At 46.6% G+C, this 18,726-nt stretch overlaps 1 protein-coding gene across 6 annotated transcripts in view; it reads left to right on the top strand.

Moving 5' to 3' along the window:
* The window catches only part of LRP4 (LDL receptor related protein 4), an 89,751-nt gene that overhangs the window by 52,967 nt on the left and 18,058 nt on the right, over positions 1-18,726 (top strand). For 5 of the 6 annotated variants that reach the window (XM_083839441.1, XM_083839442.1, XM_083839438.1 and 2 more), the window contains 14 exons: positions 5,168-5,284; positions 7,339-7,452; positions 7,916-8,032; positions 10,419-10,547; positions 10,882-11,001; positions 11,135-11,260; positions 13,560-13,685; positions 14,166-14,300; positions 14,466-14,591; positions 15,630-15,860; positions 16,162-16,318; positions 16,683-16,900; positions 17,229-17,405; positions 18,002-18,127. In XM_083839441.1, the coding sequence (XP_083695567.1) occupies positions 5,168-5,284; positions 7,339-7,452; positions 7,916-8,032; positions 10,419-10,547; positions 10,882-11,001; positions 11,135-11,260; positions 13,560-13,685; positions 14,166-14,300; positions 14,466-14,591; positions 15,630-15,860; positions 16,162-16,318; positions 16,683-16,900; positions 17,229-17,405; positions 18,002-18,127 (2,019 nt within the window). The remainder of the gene's footprint in view (positions 1-5,167; positions 5,285-7,338; positions 7,453-7,915; positions 8,033-10,418; positions 10,548-10,881; positions 11,002-11,134; positions 11,261-13,559; positions 13,686-14,165; positions 14,301-14,465; positions 14,592-15,629; positions 15,861-16,161; positions 16,319-16,682; positions 16,901-17,228; positions 17,406-18,001; positions 18,128-18,726) is intronic. The other variant, XM_083839439.1, reaches the window with a different exon arrangement.

Genomic DNA, 18,726 nt, shown 5'->3' with positions numbered 1-18,726 from the left:
ACAAGTACTTTGAAGTCCAGTGTGGTGTGAATGAGTCTTACTTCCTGTGGCAAGGGTGAAAGGACAACTGAGTAAACTTGGCCTGAGGATTGATAAATAGTTCTGTTTCTCATAAGATACGCCAAATCCCGTCCTAACCATCCCCCAACAGAGCCATTTTACTCTGAATTTAGCATCTGTATTGTACCTCCTCAGCTTGTAAATGTGTAGCTCCTTGGGACGCAGACATGCTTGCCTAGCTGCATGTGCTGTTGTACAACGCTACTTGGTTTAAAGAGCCTGAAAAATAATTTACTTCTTTTACCTTAAAGCTTACTGGAAGTAGCATTCTGTTTCCGTCTCATTTGGGAACTTCAGGTAATTCCTGTTGAGCTACAACACATTCAAGTACAGTAGATGTTTCTTTGTTGCCAGAAACAGCATAGCTACTACACCTACCAGTCCCACACAAATGTATTTTGTGATGATGTGAGGATAAAAATATCCCAGGCCTTTTACTGAAACTGATGGAAACTTTTTTTAGAAGAATAGTCTTTCCTCTGCCTTCTCCATAATCACCAGTCTGAAGCTCAGATGCAAGAGCTTAGGTGAAGCTTTGCTTCTAAACCTCTGGTTTGGCTAAACTCAGTTTATGGTTTCTGTTGAAAAGACACCACTTCCATATCTGGTATTTCTTGTGAGTAAAGTTTACTTCATGCTTCATTATTTTATTGGGCTTGGTAAATGTGCTTTTCCTTTAAAAGGCATCAAAGGGCATCACAATTAATGCAGTGCCCCTCAGGCATAGCCCTTTTGATTGAAGGGTTGTGGAAGATTGGGTGTTGATACCCTTTTTTCTTCTCTTTTGTATTTTTGACCAGCAAAGTGCTTAAATACAGTTTGGCAGCGCTGTTGAAAATGTTTTCTGTTATTCTGGAACTAGTCTTTCCAAAAAATGGTTGGTGAAATGTAGTGTCTCCTTTTTTTTTCCCAAGAGCAGGCTAATGAACATTTCTGGACCTACGGTCCGCTTGATGCAGAGCTCAGCAGCCAGGTCTGTGTGCATACAGATATGTAGCTATGCGAGTACAGCTCGGGGGCAGGCTACTGGTAGGATGAACTTTTTGTAATTAATATTTAAGCTAACTCCTCATTCTTCTTATGACTGAGAGTTTGTCTAATCAAACCATATTGTTCAGCCTGCTGTGATGCTGATCTGAGCACCAGTCACTTAGTGTCCTTGGGCACAAAGCAACCTGGGCACTGCAGGCAACAGGGATAAAGTGTTCAAAGGCCAGTGGGACGTGATTGAGGCTGCGTTTCACCTTATAAACGTCCCTTTCCCCCTGCTCTTCCCCCTCCCCTTCGGCTTGGCCGTAAAAGAGCACCCTGTGTAATAGGAGTTGGGAGAGGGGGAGGAATAGCAGGCCTACGATAGACCTAGCTTTGCTGAAACTTTGGATGATGTCCAGTGTGACCGTGCAGAGGGATGAGCTCAGGGAAATGGTTGGAAGTTCAAAGGCCTTTTTGTGGTGCTCACTGCAAGTTGACAGATGTGCTCTCTTAGGCTGTCACTGGCCCGCTTAGCTCTTCCTGACGGCTCCCTTTCCTTGTGCTTGTTCCCTCTGCTTGGGGAAGCAGGTTAGTTCCTATCTTTGTGGGCATTTGTCTGTCTTCAGCTCCATCCCAGGACTCGCCTTTGCTTATTTCTTTCAAGAAGAATACTGCCGCTTTGCTCAGATGTGGAGAGAATTGAATGGGGAAGGGGGGGTTGAGGCTTAGTTGTGTTTACCGTTGCAGTACCTAATCCTGCTCTGAGTAGTGGTAAAACCATGTTAGCGCAATCTAACATTTTCTCATCAGTGGAAGCAGTGCCTATGAAGGCATTGCAGCTATCTTAGGAAGTAATAAATGTCCTTAACTTTACCACCACCAGAAGTGGGGCCGAAGTGCTAGAGCTGTCCCAGAGTCATGCAATAATTGCTATCAAAGCTGGGAAGAAAATATAGGTGTTCTGTTTCCAGGTTTCTGACTGCTAATCCAGCTTGATAATCCAGTTTTTCTCCCTCTCTGGCAATGGAAGGAATCCTTGATGTTTCACGTGTGTAGCCATGTATTCTTCTAATTAAGGGAGGGAGAAGATGGAGGCATGGCTTTTAAAGTTAGTTAAAGCAGTAAAATCACTTAGCAAATTGTATAGCTATTCCACGATGGCAGAAGAAAATATAGTGGAGGTTGTTTGAATATCCTGCACTGTGTTTTCCTAAGTGTGACACCATAACTTTTAAATTTACTCTTAACTTTTGAATTTTCAAACCATTTTTTTGAATATACTTACAACAGCACTACGCATTAACTCTGGGCTAATGATATGCCCTCAGCTTTAACTCCATAGGAAAACAACTCAAAATATGAAGAAATAAATGACTAACAGAAGGGCTGAACAATAATAGCCCCAGAACAAAGGGCTGTACAGTGGAGCTGAAGCTGACGTGTGTAGAACTAACAGGAGGACATGCAGGAATGTTTCAGTGAGGACAGTTTGCTTTTTAAAGGGGAGAAGGGATTGTGGGCTGGGAGGAGCAGGGCTGGGAAGAAGGGTTAGGGAGAGACAGCCCCTGCGTGAAAGCTGCTCCTGGAATCTCCTGCGTTTGCCTTTGAAGCATCTGTTTCTGAACATTATTAGATTCAGGTTACGAATTTACACAGATCCCTGGCCCGATCCCATTGGTGGTTCCTAAGCTTTATGAAACATCAGCCTTCATTCATTATTTTTTTTGTCTTAAGTGTTTTTTCTTTTTTTTTTTCTTTCCATTTTCCTTCCTCCTTTAAAGGAGAGCTCCTGTAGAAGGGGATTTATCTCCCCCCTGGTGTTGTCTGGGCTGGCACATACTTGCTGTCTGCTAGGGTGGGAATTAGGTCCTCCTTTGTATGTGGCAGTTTGTGTTTTGCTCTCTTTCCCCTGCTCCTGCTCCCCCTCCCCTGTGGTTGAAGCTCAATTTTTATATATAAGGGAGAGTATGAAATTGGCTGAACTGCTCCCTGTAGGGGTGGAATTTCATTTTGTGTTGTTACCTCATGAAGGGATGCAGCAGTTCAATGGGATAATGGTATCAGCTCTGAACCAGTGCTAATGGCCTAACCCTCTGGGAGCCTGAAGAATTCTCCCCTGGAGAGTCAGCATGCAAATTCCCTTCCAGGCGGCTCCTGTGCAGTCCTTTGGTGATTAGTCACGCTGGGACTGGGCAGAGCAGACAGAAAAGCATATGCTGGGGGGATGGTCTTAGTCCCGAAACTGCAGCTGAGGCCAGGGAAGGTTTGCTCAGCATGTGAAGTATGTATGGGAGCTGCACTTGGGGGAGAGAGGGCTGATCTGTGGGGCTGACTCTCTGAATCCAAATATCTGTCTTGGCTGCGTTTGGAAGCAGAGTTTGGATTTCTTTCCCCTTTCTATCTGCCCAGGGGAAGAAGGAGGCTCTCCTCCTTCGCTTTGATGCAGCAGCACAGGGCTGCTCAGAGAAAGCACCGCGTAAGGGAGTGGGTCAGCCACGGGACGACCAGGGTGCTGTCAAGCTGTGAGGGCGACGATACAGATCTGTATGCCTCCCTCTCCTTCGTACCGCTCTGAGGCCTGGAAGTGGCTGAGTGTGATCTGGACAAATACGTACACCGAGACATCCTAGATGTGATAGGAAGAACCTTTTCCTGAGGGCTGGTGCCACATTCTGTATTTTGTCACCAAGCGTGGTGTTCAGCAGTGATGTCCTGTCAAGTACAGAGATGCCTTTGCCTGCCTTGCTACGGGAGTGGCTAAGGTGATCCACGTGTGTGGTTACCAAAAGACATCTCTTACAGCCAGTCTGAATTTAACTGCAGTAGTGTATTCTTAGGGGTGGGAGGCTTTTAGGCCAGGCACTCGGTATGAAATGTTGGAGGACGTGCTATAAAGAGCTGTGGACGACTCCGTGCAGTGTAATCCATACTGCTTCCACAGGGCGCTGGCAGCAGTCCTGGCCTATGTGGAGATGGAGGGCTGAGGAAGCTGGGAAAGCCAAAAATGTGGCTATTTGTTCCCTTATTAAATCCTCCTCCTTGTGTGCGTGGCTGTTGTCTTCACCTTCTTTTAAGCCTCCCGCCCCCCTTTGCACCCCCACCCCCGGGGCAGCGTTGGCAGGGGAAGAAGTAGAGGCAGAGCAGAGGAGGGCTGACCCCCCTGCTGACAGACGGGAGATGCTGTCGGCAAGCTGGGCTGGGATGAAAGGGTTTCAGGCACTAGCCTCTGCGGCCCGCTCCCCTTCACGTCGCTGAGCTAACGTTGCTCTTTGGAGAACACACCTGTCAGGAGCGGTGTCTTGTGCAGCCCCTTCCCCACCACAGCTGGCAGCACTTAAAAGCATGAACCTCCCCAGGGTTGAGGGTTTCTCTCATCTGTGGGGGCAGGACAGAGCTGATGCTCCCCCTTGAATTCCAGCTTTGTGGCTCTGGGCCTCCTTGAATGCTGTGGATTTGTTGTTCCGCTCGGTTGCCAGCAGAGTCCCGTGTAGACGAGTGTCCCATACACCCTCTCCCTCCATCCCTTCTGGAGACCTTTAGGTTTGAACCCTATTGCCCGTACCTGAGGCACAGTGAATTTATCCTCAGCAATGGGTTCCTGCCTCTAAGCTTCTCACAGATTCTTCAGACAAAAAAAAGCTGGCAGAGTCCCCAGGCTGAAACACACTTTTCTTGTGTTTTTTGTTGTGGCATGTGCCTTGCAAAACCCTGTTCCCCAAACCATTGTTTCTGATGGTTTTTATCCTAAAGAACTCACTGTGTAATTGAAACGGGATGGACTGCACTGGGAAGCATGCAGGAAAACGTTGATATTGTAATTTTCCTTGTTATGAAACGAGTGCCATTATGGGATGATAGCAGGCTTAGGGATGAAAGAGAAAAAAGGAACTCAGTGGGGAATTGTGATGGCTACTCTATTGTGGAAAGGTCAGCGCTCCTCTGGGGAGGAAAGGCTGACAAGCTGCAGACCTATCCTGCCCCCCCTCTCGGAGGCACATCTCTTCCTTGTGACTTGAAATTTCATGTCTTTTGTTTCTAAGAGGTGTAGCCTTCTCCCATCAGGAGGGAAGGAACTTCTTTTTCAGGAAGGAAGCCGGCTGTAGCTCCATACTGAGGTGTTTCTTTGCTCTTGCAGTGCTGCCCACTTGCTCCCCCTTGGACTTCCACTGCGACAACGGGAAGTGCATCCGCCGGTCATGGGTCTGCGATGGAGACAACGACTGCGAGGATGACTCTGATGAACAGGACTGCCGTAAGTCACCTCTCGGAGGGGAGGGGGTGGTGCTGTGCCTGCCTGCCATGGGTGGGGAACGTTAGCCCACTGTTACAGGATTTTAAGAGTTTATCCACTGAGGCAGACCTTTGGCTTGCAATAAGCTATATCCTGCCTCTGACAGAGATGTGTACCTGATATCTGTAGCCCCCCCGCATTGGCACCTGGCTTGCTGTTCAGATGTGTGTCCTGGGGGAGGGGGTGCTTCTCTGTCCAGCTGGAGAACAGCTTATGCCCTGCAGCTTTGCTAGTTAATGTCCCATGAAGCACTTCCCTGAGCTGAGCGCTTCATGTCCTCCCCTGTTCGTGGAAACGCCTAACCCCTGCCAAATCCAACTGAACTGCCTGTCTGGCTGACTTCCTGTGGCCTCAGGTTCCACTGTCTGACTTTTCTGCTGTGCTGGGTTGTCCCCAGCATCCTCTCTCTTTAAACTGAGCTTCCTGAAGAGAGAAAGGTGCTGTAGTTATGCTCCCCACACAGAGACCAGTTACCCTGAAAACTGACTGACTGCTGCCGTATGAGGTTGCCATCTTCAGAAGAGCTGCCATGGCAGGCTGCTAGCTGTGAGCACTGCTGTTGTGCTGCTACAGCTTACTAAAATTGAGTGAATTTTGCCTGAGCCCTTGCAGTTCAGCCCCCTCTTTGCACTTCGTGTTGAGGACCAGGTTTACTTGTGGTAGGCTTCTGTTAGCAAAAGGTGGTCAGGCATGCAACTTTCTTTCTTCACAACAGATCATCCAGTCTGTACTTGGCAGCATGTGCCAGGGAGCCAGCACATTGCATAGCCCTTGAGCTTCAGATTCTCTGAAACTGCAAAACTGTGCTGGTTGCTAGGGCTGGCATCACGCTGCAGTTAGGAGCAAAATTTTGTGCTGCCCGTTTGAGATGATTGCAGCTGCTCAATAAGCATCACTCTGCAGTCCTTGAATTCTCCAGAAGTTGTGTGCACAGTGCTCCAAAGTGGCTCTGATGGAGGAACCAGAAAAATAAATCTCTTGGCTGTAAAATATTCCATGTCATTTTAGCCATTTATGCAATGCTTGCGTGCTAATGAATTCACTTTTTGATCAGCATTGCCCTGATCTTTGCCTTCTGGGCAGAGGACTGGGAAGCAGGGTCTGGGGATTTGACATCCTTGTGATGCTCTGGATGAGAGGACTGAGGTTGGTTTTCCAGTCTCTTTTCAAAGCTTTTCATAAAAGAAAAGGTATGTAGGTCTGGGTCTATTCGGTCTTCTGTTTTTCAGAAAAGGTTGGAATGCCCTCATATTTAAGACAACAGTAGAGAAGGGTGTGATCAAAAGTTTTGGAGACTAATGAAAGGAAAAAGGCATGGTTCTGAGGATAAGAGACTCCTAGTGAGTTGTCCAGACTAGCACTTAACCATAGGAGGGTTTCGGTTGGATTAAGGTCTTCAGGTGCTAATTTTGCAGTCCCTTTTTCTTTCCTCACTGGCCTGCAGACAAGCTTTTGTAGAAGACTGGCAAAGAGTGGAATGAGGCTGCAAGTACTGGAGAGTTTGGAAGAGGAAGCTGAAATTTTCTCTCTCCCTTTTCAATGAACATTTCCTTTCCTTTGAAGGTAGCTTTGGTATTGTGGGAAAAAAAGGTGGAGGTACAATTCTGACAAAGTATTTGTTAGGTAATGATAGACCATATTAATTGCTTTAAAAAAGAGGCCTGTGTTGCCTCTTTTTTTTGTGGGGTTCACTTGAACCAGGCTTGGAGCTATGCAAGAATGCCAGCACAGGGTGGGTGGCTCCATTATTCTGTTCCAGGTCCTTCCTCCAACCCATGTTCTCAGGTTTTAGAGCCCACTGTGCTAGCAACTTGCGGTTGGAGTGGAAGAGAGAGACTCAGGGAATATCGCAGTGGCCATCCTGATGTTGTTAAGATAAGGGAAATGAACTCTCCAGTATAGTGGTATCCCTGGAGGAGGAGGATGCTTGATCTGTGACATGCCACAGGTTTGGTGTTTGCTAAGGTTAATCTTATTGCCTTGTCTTCACCTTATTCTCTGTCGTGTCCCTGCAGCTCCACGGGAGTGTGAGGAAGATGAGTTCTCGTGTCAGAATGGATATTGCATCCGCAGCCTATGGCACTGTGATGGAGATAACGACTGTGGAGACAACAGCGATGAGCAATGTGGTGAGTAGTGGCCCTGCCAATACCATGAATGACAGTGATGGCTGCCTGCCCCGCTGGGGCTTGAAAAGGCATCGCACAGACTCCCACCTGTGCAGTTTTAGGGTCCTCTTAGTGTGGCAAGGGCTCGCAGCTGGCTTATCTGGGCTGGGCTTGTGGGATATTGTGTTCCCATGGCTGGCTGGGATCTCAGGTTGTGTGGCTTATTTGCCAGGCAAAAATCACTTGAGGCTTGTTATTCCTTGACATGCAATTGTGAAGTCCCATGGATTCCTTTCAAATCCTGTGCTCTGTGTCTGCTAAATGAGCACTGATGGTTTTGTCCTGGCACGGCATGACATGGAAATGTATGGTTTAATGAGAGGTCTTGTTTGTCAGTGCCCTAGGAGCTTCAGGAGCATTGTGTGGTTGTTTCCTGGGTACTCTGAGAAAAGACAAGGCTTTGTTTGTATTACTATCTTTGCAGACATGAGAAAGTGCTCGGAGAAGGAGTTTCGTTGCAGTGATGGCAGCTGTATAGCTGAGCACTGGTTCTGTGATGGTGACACTGACTGCAAGGATGGTTCTGATGAAGAGAATTGCCGTAAGTGCTCTCCTTGCTTTGTAACCACAGGAAATAGCCTTTTGGACCTGCTCCTGTCTTGGGGTTTGGCACGTTTTCTGCAGCAGAGATCAGAAACGAGTTAGTCCTGCCTGTACTGGCAGCTATGCTGCCTTCCGTTGTCTACCCCAGAGGGCATGAGAGGAGGATGGTATGCCTGTTGTGTTACCTCACAGAAATACTTAGTCTGTTCCTGGCTGCTTCTCTGTTGCTTCTCATGGCTATATGATCTTGACTCAAAGCAGGGGGCTTATGCTTTACTGAACAGAGCTCTGTATAAAACTGTAGGAGCTGGAGGGCAGGGAAAAAGGGGAGAAAACTGCTCTCTCCTTTATTCTCTTGTCTGATTCCTGCCTGAAACTTCTTGGGGGACTTTGCCCGCTGACAGCATCCTAAGGGACTGCATGTTCCCAGCTGGCATGCTGAAAGGGCTGCCTGCCTGCCCAACCCCTCTTCACTCAGATGCTTTACTCAGGACCTTGTCAGATAAGGGCTGATAGGATGAATTAGTTGGAAGCTGATTTGACTGATGGAGATGGGGGAAGGTGCGGGTGTGAGAACCCAGAGCAGTTTTCTCCTCCACCATCATGGGCTTGTGGCAAGTGGAACAGGAGTCTATTATGTCCCTTCCTAACCCCCACTGCTCTCTGCCATGTCTCTGAGTGCATTTAGTGTCTGTGGAAGTTTCAGCGGTCCCTTCCCCCACCCTGCTTTCAAAGGCATTTTGCAGAATTTGTTCTAGATAGCAAGAAACTTCAAAAAGCTCTAGGAGGGGGGGATCAGGGCCGCCAGCTCCTGAAGGGCAGGGGAGTGGATGCATGGGGGAGTTGTCTTTTATCTCTCCAGATAATGAGAGTTGGCAGCAAGCCAGGGGCTGCAAACATTTCTAAGCTGGGAAAAGGCTCTAAGAGGAAGCCAGCCTCTTTCCCTCGCCTTTACCCCTCTCTCCTTTCTCATTCCCTTGCCTGTTGCTCCATGCAGGCCATGAATAGGCGCTGGGGAAGTGAGGAAAGATGTTTCAACCTTGCCTCCTATGGAGGTGGAAGGGCAACCTGAATTCATGCCCCTACTCCTCTGAGTTGAAATGCTTCTCAAATTGTGGCTGGCAGTTTTTTCTAAGGCATTTTAGGTAGGGAACTTCACTAAGAAGCTCACTTTGGCTGCCTCCCTTTCTCTTATCTTTCTCAGTGTGGCTGTCAACTTTTTCTTGTATCCAGTCCTGTTCACTGTTCATCTAAGACAATGTGGAACTAAGCTTTTTTTTTTTTTTTTTTTTTTTTGCGGGGTGGGATGTATAATTGAATCGTGCTACATGAGAATTTAAGTCATCAACTTCGTTTTCTCCTCAGGGAGGCCCAAACACTACTTTCAGGTTCCTTTGGTGAGGCACAGGTTAACACACACTAGTAACTCGCCACTGGATACTGGCTGAACTGGAGCTCTTACTGCGTGCCTGCAGGCTCTGCCACTACTTGAGGTTGGATAGGCAGGCGTAGTTCAGGTCCCTGATTGCCAGCCTTTGTTTTCCCTTTTGCTTGGTGTATTTGTTTTCTGACCTCCTCAGCTGAAAGACTCATGTGCCTGAAACATGCAGTTCATTCTCCGGACAGTATGAGAAGAGGTGTCAGATTCTGTTGTGTGGGACTTAGATTTTTCATCACTTCCCACATAGTGTACTGCTGAACAGAGAACAGTGGGCAAATCCTTGACTGCAAGTTTGTTGGGCTCTGCCTAGGGTCATCTGTCTGCCAGTGCTCCTAACTGATAAGGCACAGTTTGTTTTGGCAATGGCTTGAGAGGAAAGGGAGGGGGGAAAATTCAAAGGTCAGGTGCAGAAGCGGGCACCTCACTGCTTGCTTCCTTTGGTCTTCAAGTGTTTATTTGTGTTAAAATTTTAAAGGAATTATGCTATATTTTAACCTTGTGTTCTGATGTGCCTCAGTCCTTAATATAGAGCTACCCCAAAAGGTAGCTTTGTTTTTATATCTGGCTTTCAAAGGTTTAATAAACATTGCAAACCTTTATAGAGGGCACTAAGACATAGATAGTATCTTGAGCATAAGAGGGAAGGTGACACTCTTGGATCCTTTTTGTTGCTTTCTCATCAACCCCTTTGGTGTTTTTTTTAAAGTGAGTTGACCGCACAGTTTCATTTGTATATAGCTTTAAACTGCCCCTCAGTGAAGCACAAACAGCATTCGAGTTCTTCTCAGCAATACAGGTCGTGCAAAGATATGCAGCAATGGCTAGTAATTTCCAACAATTTTCCATTGAATATTTGCTAGTGTATTATTAGATGGAGAAAGGTTTATTTAAACTGGCTTGTGCCCTTTTACCTTAGGCATTTTTTGTTTGATTCCCTCGTTAGCATCAGATGTTCCAGCTGCCACCTGCAGCTTGGAGGAGTTCCAGTGTGCGTATGGACGTTGCATCTTGGACATCTACCACTGTGATGGCGACGATGACTGTGGGGACTGGTCTGATGAATCTGACTGCTGTAAGTTAGTGCGGGGCGGTATACTGGTCCAAGCTTCTGACCTGCAATCCTAAATGGATTTTGCATTGGCTGGAGAGACAGCTATCTAATTTGTCACACATAAGCTGATTCTTTGATTATTAATTTTTTAACTCAAGACAGTGAGAGTAGTCATGGGGGTCACTGTGTAGTCAGCACATTTCTGCATGCAGGAATTAAGGCAGTTTCCAGGAGGGATCTGTTCAGGACCAAGTTCCACTATAGCGGAGCATAAATGTGGCATTGAGAGATTTCTGGGATGTTCCATAGGTCTGAGTTTGCTGTATATTTATTTATTTATTTTACCTTCCGACAGCATCTCACCAGCCATGTCGCTCTGGGGAGTTCATGTGCAACAGTGGCTTGTGCATTAATGCTGGCTGGAGGTGTGATGGAGACTCCGACTGCGATGACCAGTCAGATGAGAGGAACTGCAGTGAGTGCTGGGGACTGGTGGGAGCATTCTGTTTCTGCGGATGCAAGAGAATATGTGGGAGTGTTACCTTTGAAACAGGTCTCTTTTGATCCTTGTTGCTCACCTAATTTTCTTTTTTTTTTCGGTCCCTCAGCTACATCTATGTGCACAGCTGACCAGTTCCGCTGTAAATCAGGGCGCTGTGTCCGTCTCTCCTGGCGCTGTGATGGGGAAGATGACTGCTCTGACAACAGTGATGAGGAGAACTGTGAGAATACAGGTTTGGCCTGCTGCCTTGCTGCTTGTAGCTAACATTTCCATCCTGGAGGAATAGGTAGAGAGGTCTCTTTTGGATAGTTTGAGTTCAGCCTCAACTTACTGTGCTTCCCAGAGTATGAGATCTGTAAACTGTCTTCTACACTTGCAAACACATGCAGGTCTGTGTGCTTAAACTAACCTAAGTAGTGGTGTTTTCTGGTCAGGTATCAGATCCTTTTATTTTCCTATCCTGCCCATACTCTGTGAATTACAACAAAGCTCTGAGACACTTCCATTCAAACCTGGAAGCATTAATAAAGTTCAAAGTTCCTACTTTTGTCAAATGGACTGAGTCTAGCTCATGCCTTCTAGGTAATTCTGGGTAGCTTTCACGTTGTCTTATGAAGCTGCCAAGCAATTTTAACAGGAAGTAGAATCAAAAAGGGCATTTTGTAAAAGTGAAGAATAAAGCCTTTGTTTTAGAGGGTTAAGGGTACCAGCCCCACCCTGCCCTAGACATTTTCTAGGGAGTCTCTTGCTCTTCCTAGTAACCATTTCCCCTATAGCCATTCTTCTGTATGATGGATATGGAAAAGAAGAGGGTTTTAGCAGGCCCCAGTATTATGGTAAGATTCAGGAAATAACTAGAATCTTCTATTTTTCTTAAATCTTTCAGGTTGTTTGTAGCCCTTGTAGAGGAATAGTATATACTGGTCTGTGAATTTGTCACAGTGAGAAGAGCCCAACTGTGTATACTGACCTATTTAGATCAGAGTATTTCAAAAATTGTGTTTAGAGGTGACAAAAAGGACTTTTAAAACTGCAGCCCTTGTTTGGGCCTGCTGAGGAGGGCGCAGTGTGTGTTGTACACTCATGAGCTCAGAGGTCCTGGAGCTGTTGCTCTAGATAAGTCAGCTGGCATGAGCAGCAGTGTGCAGGAGGTAGTGGTGATCCTGGAAAAAGCAATTGTGCTTAGACAAACCGGTAAACCCATTGCCTTATCTCGATAACCAAGATATTTAAACAAACACTGAAAGAACTGTTGCAGCCCAGAAGCCAAATCAAACTTCCAGAGCCACTGAACTTCAACCTCCCCACTTCAAATCAAACCCAAGATGGTAGAGTACAGCTGTTGTCACCATAAGGTTGGTTGTGCAGTTCTGCATTAGGTCTACAGTGATAGTCGTCAGGTAAAAATTAACTGAGGGGTTCTTGTCCCAGCAGAACATGTACTGGCTCATCTGATGAGAAACAGTGCACTGTCTTAATGTCTTTAGCAAGAGTTAAAAACCTGTGTCACTTCTTGGATTTATATTTTTATTGGCTATAGGGAAAAAATTCCTAGAACACTAGGAGATCAGCTGATGTAAGAATCTTTGTCTTCATTATGACAAATGCAGTCCAAGTTTTGGAATCCTTTTTAAAAAGTATTTCTGTTCTCTGAGAAGTGAATCTGTATGTGATTTGTTTTTATGTTCCCAGTTGGTGTGTCTGTTAGTTCTTATTTGTACTTGATAATCTCACAACTACCCTTTTCTGTGCTGCTTGCAGGCGGTCTGCCAATCTAATTGTTTCTTTGCTGATAACTGTATTGTCCTGTTGTACTCCTAGGATTATCAGAGGGTGATGGTTTGGAAACCACTGACAAAGTCAGCTTGAGAGGTACAAGAAATAAGAGGCAACAGGACAGTGCAGTTATTGACAAAGACACAATTAGATTGGCAGAGTCCCTACAAATAGCATTACTTTACTTACAAGAATTTTGCAGAGCCTTCCTGCCAACAGCAGAAGTTGAAGTGTGTAGCTCATGTGTGAAATCCTGTTGTCTGAGCTCAGATTTCAGTGATGCATGTAAATCTCATTCCAAGTCTGTCACAGTGCAGTTAGGGCTGGACAAGACTCTCATTCCTAGGCAGGCTTAAGATCCATAGCCGTGCTGGGGTGGCATCTCAGATGATTAAAGTGAAGAACTGACTCTGCTCTGACACATGCTGAGGAGGGTTGTGGAATCTGGAACCAAAGGGAATTAAGCCAGGACCTTGAAGTCATTCTGAGAGCAACTAAATAGCGGAGCTTCCCAATATAGCAGCATTGGACTCGGTCTGGAGGAGAGCTCACAGGCCTCTGAATCAGCATGAAGATATTTGGAGCAGTAAGGAGTGGAAGATGAGCTGAATTCAAGGAAAGAGGAAGTAATGGATTTGTGCTCATATGTAAAGATTGTAACAAATCTTAGAAAGTGTTCTGTGTCCTTTTCTCCACCATGACTGTCGTTGAATCAGTAAGCTCTGGTGCTTACTTTCTCCTTCTTCTTATTGCAGGGACACCTCAGTGTGCCCCAGACCAGTTCCTTTGTGGGAACGGGCGTTGTATTGGACAGAGGAAGCTGTGCAATGGAGCAAACGATTGTGGAGATGGTAGCGATGAGAGCCCGCATCAAAACTGCCGTAAGTCAATAACAGACTCCAAGACAAGTCTTAAATATAAATGGAGGCACCGTGTGTGGGAGTTGATCTGGTGTTTCTGAAGGATGTGTGTAAGGAAGAAAGCCTGGATTGTGTTAATGGGAGAGTGTGTGAGTTGAAGACTGAGGAAAATGGCTTTGTGATTTTGCCAATTGCATAATGTGGAGAAGGAATAATGGGGAGAAGATTATGCTTTCAGGTATCAAAGTTTGTCTGCAGAGATGGTGAATCCCAAACCATATTATTCTGAGCTTCATTGTCCAGATCTTGGGAAGGGCTGATACCCATTGGTTGTGGCCTGCAGGGGAGCGTTCTGACTGCAAAGAGGCAGCTTTCAGCACAGTCTCTGTCCTCCCCATGTTGCTTAGCCTATTCTGTAGTGTGGCTGCTGCCTAACTGCTGAGGACACAAGCAGCTGCCTTGTGGTTTCAGCTCAGTTATCTTCATGCATTACTTTTGCAGGTCCAAGAACAGGGGAGGAGAACTGTAATGTCAACAACGGTGGCTGTGCTCAGAAGTGCCAGATGGCACGAGGGATGGTGCAGTGCACCTGCCATACAGGTTACAGGCTCCTGGAAGATGGACGATCATGCCAAGGTGGGTTTTTGGAGCAGTAGCCACCTCCCTGCTGCTTTGATGTGCTTGGAGTTGATGGCCACGATAGGTTGCAAATCAGAGCATGAAAGCAGAAGCAATCTGTCAGTGAGGTTGCCTGACTTGTTGATATAATGGTAATTTTCTCCCTTTGTCTGTAACATGCAGATGTGAATGAATGTGCTGAGGAAGGTTACTGCAGCCAAGGCTGTACCAACAGTGAAGGAGGCTTCCAGTGCTGGTGTGAGCAAGGCTATGAGCTGCGACCTGACAAACGTAGCTGCAAAGCTCTAGGTAAAGAGGAATTCAACTTTACGCTGGTGCATGTGTGTTGATACATACATGTTGTTCTCATAACTTTGTCTCTAATGCGTCGTTGGCAGCATTATGCTGTTCACTGAGCCAATGTGTGACACAAGGAAGTACCTGGATTTATATTAGATATGCCTAGGTTGTCAGTGAAAACTCGTGTAAACTTCGTGATTTTGACTATGGAGAGGTATTTCACTATTTCCTTTCCTTGCCAGTACGACAACACTTGTCTGCTTTTCCTAGTTTCTTGTCATTCCTGGTGACCCAGACCCTGGGACAAAACCAGTATCCTGTGTCTCTGTTTAGGAAGCATCTCAGTCCTTCCTTGTCGGTGAAGTTGCATCACATGTCCTTGCTCTGGCTTAACCTTTAATACTGGTCACAAGTTCTGAATGCTGTGAGTGGCTGCTATACGGACATCTGTTTTTAAGGGCATATATACATTTGTAGAACTTAACTTCTCAGCTCCCCTAATGTAGGAGATGAGGAATTAAGAGTTCCATTACAGGAATTAGGAATATTATTAGGAATTCCCCTAATGAGATCCATAAAGAACTTCAATTATTTTTTCAGCGGAAGTATCTACTGACTTTATATCTGGCTGAGGCGTACTTTCACTGTGTCATGTTTTGCTGTGACAGTAGGCTGTGGTAGAAGCTGTGGTAGAGCATGTGTGTTTATATGGCTGGGAGGTGGGTATAGGTGAAGGAAACTATAACCTTGCTGCCAAGTGCGTGCCTACTGGTATGGCTTCAGAGGCTGAGGTGAGGTGAGCTCAGATGGAACCTGGAATGATCACATCTTGATAAATAAATGTTTGCCAAGAGCTTTAAAACTGCCAAATTTTGAGTTAAGTCTGTGTATTGTGGTTATGGAAACAGCTCTTTGAGGTGTTTTGCACTTGGGCATTGATTTCTTGTTGCTGGTACTTCAAAACTACGTTCTGGGACTTAGAGCAAAGGGAATGGTAGTCAGGATCTTATCAGAGTACTCTAATGCTGTCTTCCCATCTATTCTTAGGGCCAGAGCCAGTGCTGCTCTTTGCCAATCGAATTGATATCCGACAAGTGTTGCCTCATCGCTCAGAGTATACGCTGCTCCTGAACAACTTGGAAAATGCCATTGCACTTGACTTCCACCACAGCAAGGAGCTGGTGTTCTGGTCTGATGTCACTCTGGATCGCATAATGAGGGCCAATCTGAACGGTAGCAATGTGGAAGAAGTGGTTTCCACAGGGCTGGAGAGCCCAGGTGCGTCACCACAAAAAAGACAAAGGCCTGGGTGCTATCTGTGGTGTGAGAATAGGGATGGGTGAGTGGAGAAAAGTGGGTACCCAGAGTTCAGAATGGAGTGCATCTCCCTGAGCAAGGGGATGGGTTGGATGGAATCGGTGTGATATCATTGTCTCCCTGGAATTCATCTCGTCTGACAGGGTAGAAGACAGGAGGACTGAGTTGGGCCTTCCCTGAGGCTAAGAGGGAAAGGGAACTATTTTTCTGAGCATAGCGTGCTCCTGGTTTCACTCTGTGCTTAATTCTCCCCTGGAGATAGGTGGACTTGCTATTGACTGGATCCATGACAAACTATACTGGACAGATTCTGGGACATCTCGAATTGAAGTAGCAAATTTGGATGGCACTCACAGGAAGGTGCTTTTGTGGCAGAACCTGGAGAAGCCCCGAGCGATTGCCCTTCATCCTATGGAGGGGTGAGTGAGAACTTGAGACCTCAGAGAGCCTTCTCTGCAAGTGCTTCTGGGTGAACAGTAAAAGTCCTATTCTTGGTCACTAAGGCTGCCTTTGGGCTCAAGCCATTTGTTTGATACCAGCAGCTTGGGAAACCTTGTGGTGCTGAGGGCTTTCAGACCCTTAATCCTATTCTGGAGCCTCCAAATTTCGACAGCTTGAAAGTTCTTGTTGCTACCTTGCTGGCTATTGCTTCTCCCATGGCTATGCCCCAGGTCTCATGTTTGAGATCACAGGATCAATATTGTTTTGCCCTGATAGGAAGTGATGATGCGTGCGTTATATGGGACATTAGTTTTCTAACCCGTCTCTCCTTGCCTCATCCAGCACTATCTACTGGACCGACTGGGGCAACACTCCCCGCATCGAGTATTCCAACATGGATGGCTCTAATCGGCGCATCATTGCGGATACGCACCTCTTCTGGCCCAACGGATTGACCATCGACTATGCAGGGCATCGGATGTACTGGGTGGATGCCAAACACCATGTCATCGAGAGGGCTGACCTCGACGGGCGGAATAGGAAAGCTGTTATTAGCCAAGGTAAATAATGGGGCTGGGTACAGGGAATGCTCTCTGCAGTGAAGAAGAGTAGTATAATGCTAACCTGAGTTTCAGAGCCACCTGCTTGTAGGTGAATTCTGTTGTCTCTTGTTTTTTCACTGTGGGATGAATTTTGTTACTGCTATGAGATGGGCTCTGCTACCCAGACATTAATGGACAGGAAGTGTCTGTCATGTTAGTGTAAGGTGGATTTGAGCAGGTTGACTGTGGAAATGAATATGGGGTGGTGATAAGAGTTCCCTTGCCTCCCTGATAGCCTGACTCCTGTTGAAAATAATTAAATTCCTTTATTGGACATCCATTACAGGCCTCCCACACCCGTTTGCTATCACCGTGTTTGAGGACAGTTTGTACTGGACAGACTGGCACACCAAAAGCATCAACAGTGCCAACAAATTCACAGGCAAGAACCAGGAGATCATCCGGAATAAGCTCCACTTCCCTATGGACATCCACACACTGCATCCTCAGCGCCAGCCAGCAGGTAACTGCAGAGGGAGTAGAGACCTGTCTGAGCCTCTGGAATACCTGCTGCCACCCGCCCTGTAAAGCAGGGAGATGGCAAGCCTGAACCCAGGACATTGACACGTCCTCCACTTCTGTCCAGAGCTGCCCCAGCACCTGCTCCATCCAACCGTTGAGTTTAGGTCCCCCAGCAGCAATAACGCGGTGCTAAGCGTTACCTCAGCTCCCCCTGCTGACACTTGGGTGTGAATGCTTGTCAGTGAGAAATAAGTTGTGGTTCGTGTATGTAAGAGCTACTGGGGGGAAGAAGGGGATATAGGAGGGAGGTGCAGGAATCATAAGTGGGCACTAGTAATGACCGACACCTCCCTTATTTCTTTTAAATTACTGTCATCTGCTTGGCAAGTGGATTGATTTAAATGCTTTTTTTTTTGTCAGATCAACCCCTACAAGTGGAGTTAGTGCTTTAGTTTATTGTCTTATTCTCGGTTAACTTCTGTGTAGATAAGTCAAGTTATGTTATCCATGTGGGACTTTGTACCCTGGCTGGTATTTTTCCTTTTTTCTTTTACTCTTTGCTTTATGCGTGGTTGTTTTTGTCTTTGGCTACTTGAGCAGGGAGAAACCGTTGTGGGGCCAACAACGGGGGCTGTACCCATCTCTGCCTGCCGAGCAGCAAGGATTACACCTGTGCCTGCCCCACGGGCTTCCGCAAGACCAGCAGCCATGCCTGTGCCCAGAGTAAGTGAGGTGGGACCACAGCCTGTGTGTCCAGATGTTTGTTGGGTGGTAGAGGGTTGGCAATGGGAGTAAGCAGCAGAAGTTGCTTCCAAGGGGATGCAGCTGGATGGACTGAGTAGTATTATGGGCCCTGCTGGAGAACACCTCACCTTCTTGATGCATTCCCCTGTTCTGCATTCCCACTCCCCTCACTAGGCTGGATGGGTGGGGATGCAGGGAAGTTCCATCCTTCAGTCGTTAATCCAGGGCTGCTATCGGTGCCATGCTGTCTGTCACAGCTGACTGTTTCCCTAGAGCTTCCATAGCTATGTCAGTGATGAACAAAAAATTCAGCTTTGCTGACTGCCAGAGTTTCTCTTAGTTTGCAGCCAGATGGGAGAATCAGGCCAACTGTTGTCCTAGATTCTCGAGAGATGGCATAGTTATTTGATTTGGAGAGATGTCTGTGCCATTCTTTGAAGAACATGGTTGAATTTATTCCCGTTGCGTAGGTTACCCTCAGGAGACAGCTCTCTACTGCTATGCTCCCCCCTGCTCCCAATCCCTAATAAAGTGATATTTTTTGCTACCACTAAAATCCTGGGCTGTGACCTGCCAGT

Source organism: Anser anser, assembly GCF_964211835.1.
Source record: "Anser anser genome assembly, chromosome: 5".
NCBI lineage: Eukaryota > Metazoa > Chordata > Aves > Anseriformes > Anatidae > Anser > Anser anser.
Note: the sequence above shows the minus strand (reverse complement) of the source record. Positions and strands in the feature narration are given on the sequence as shown.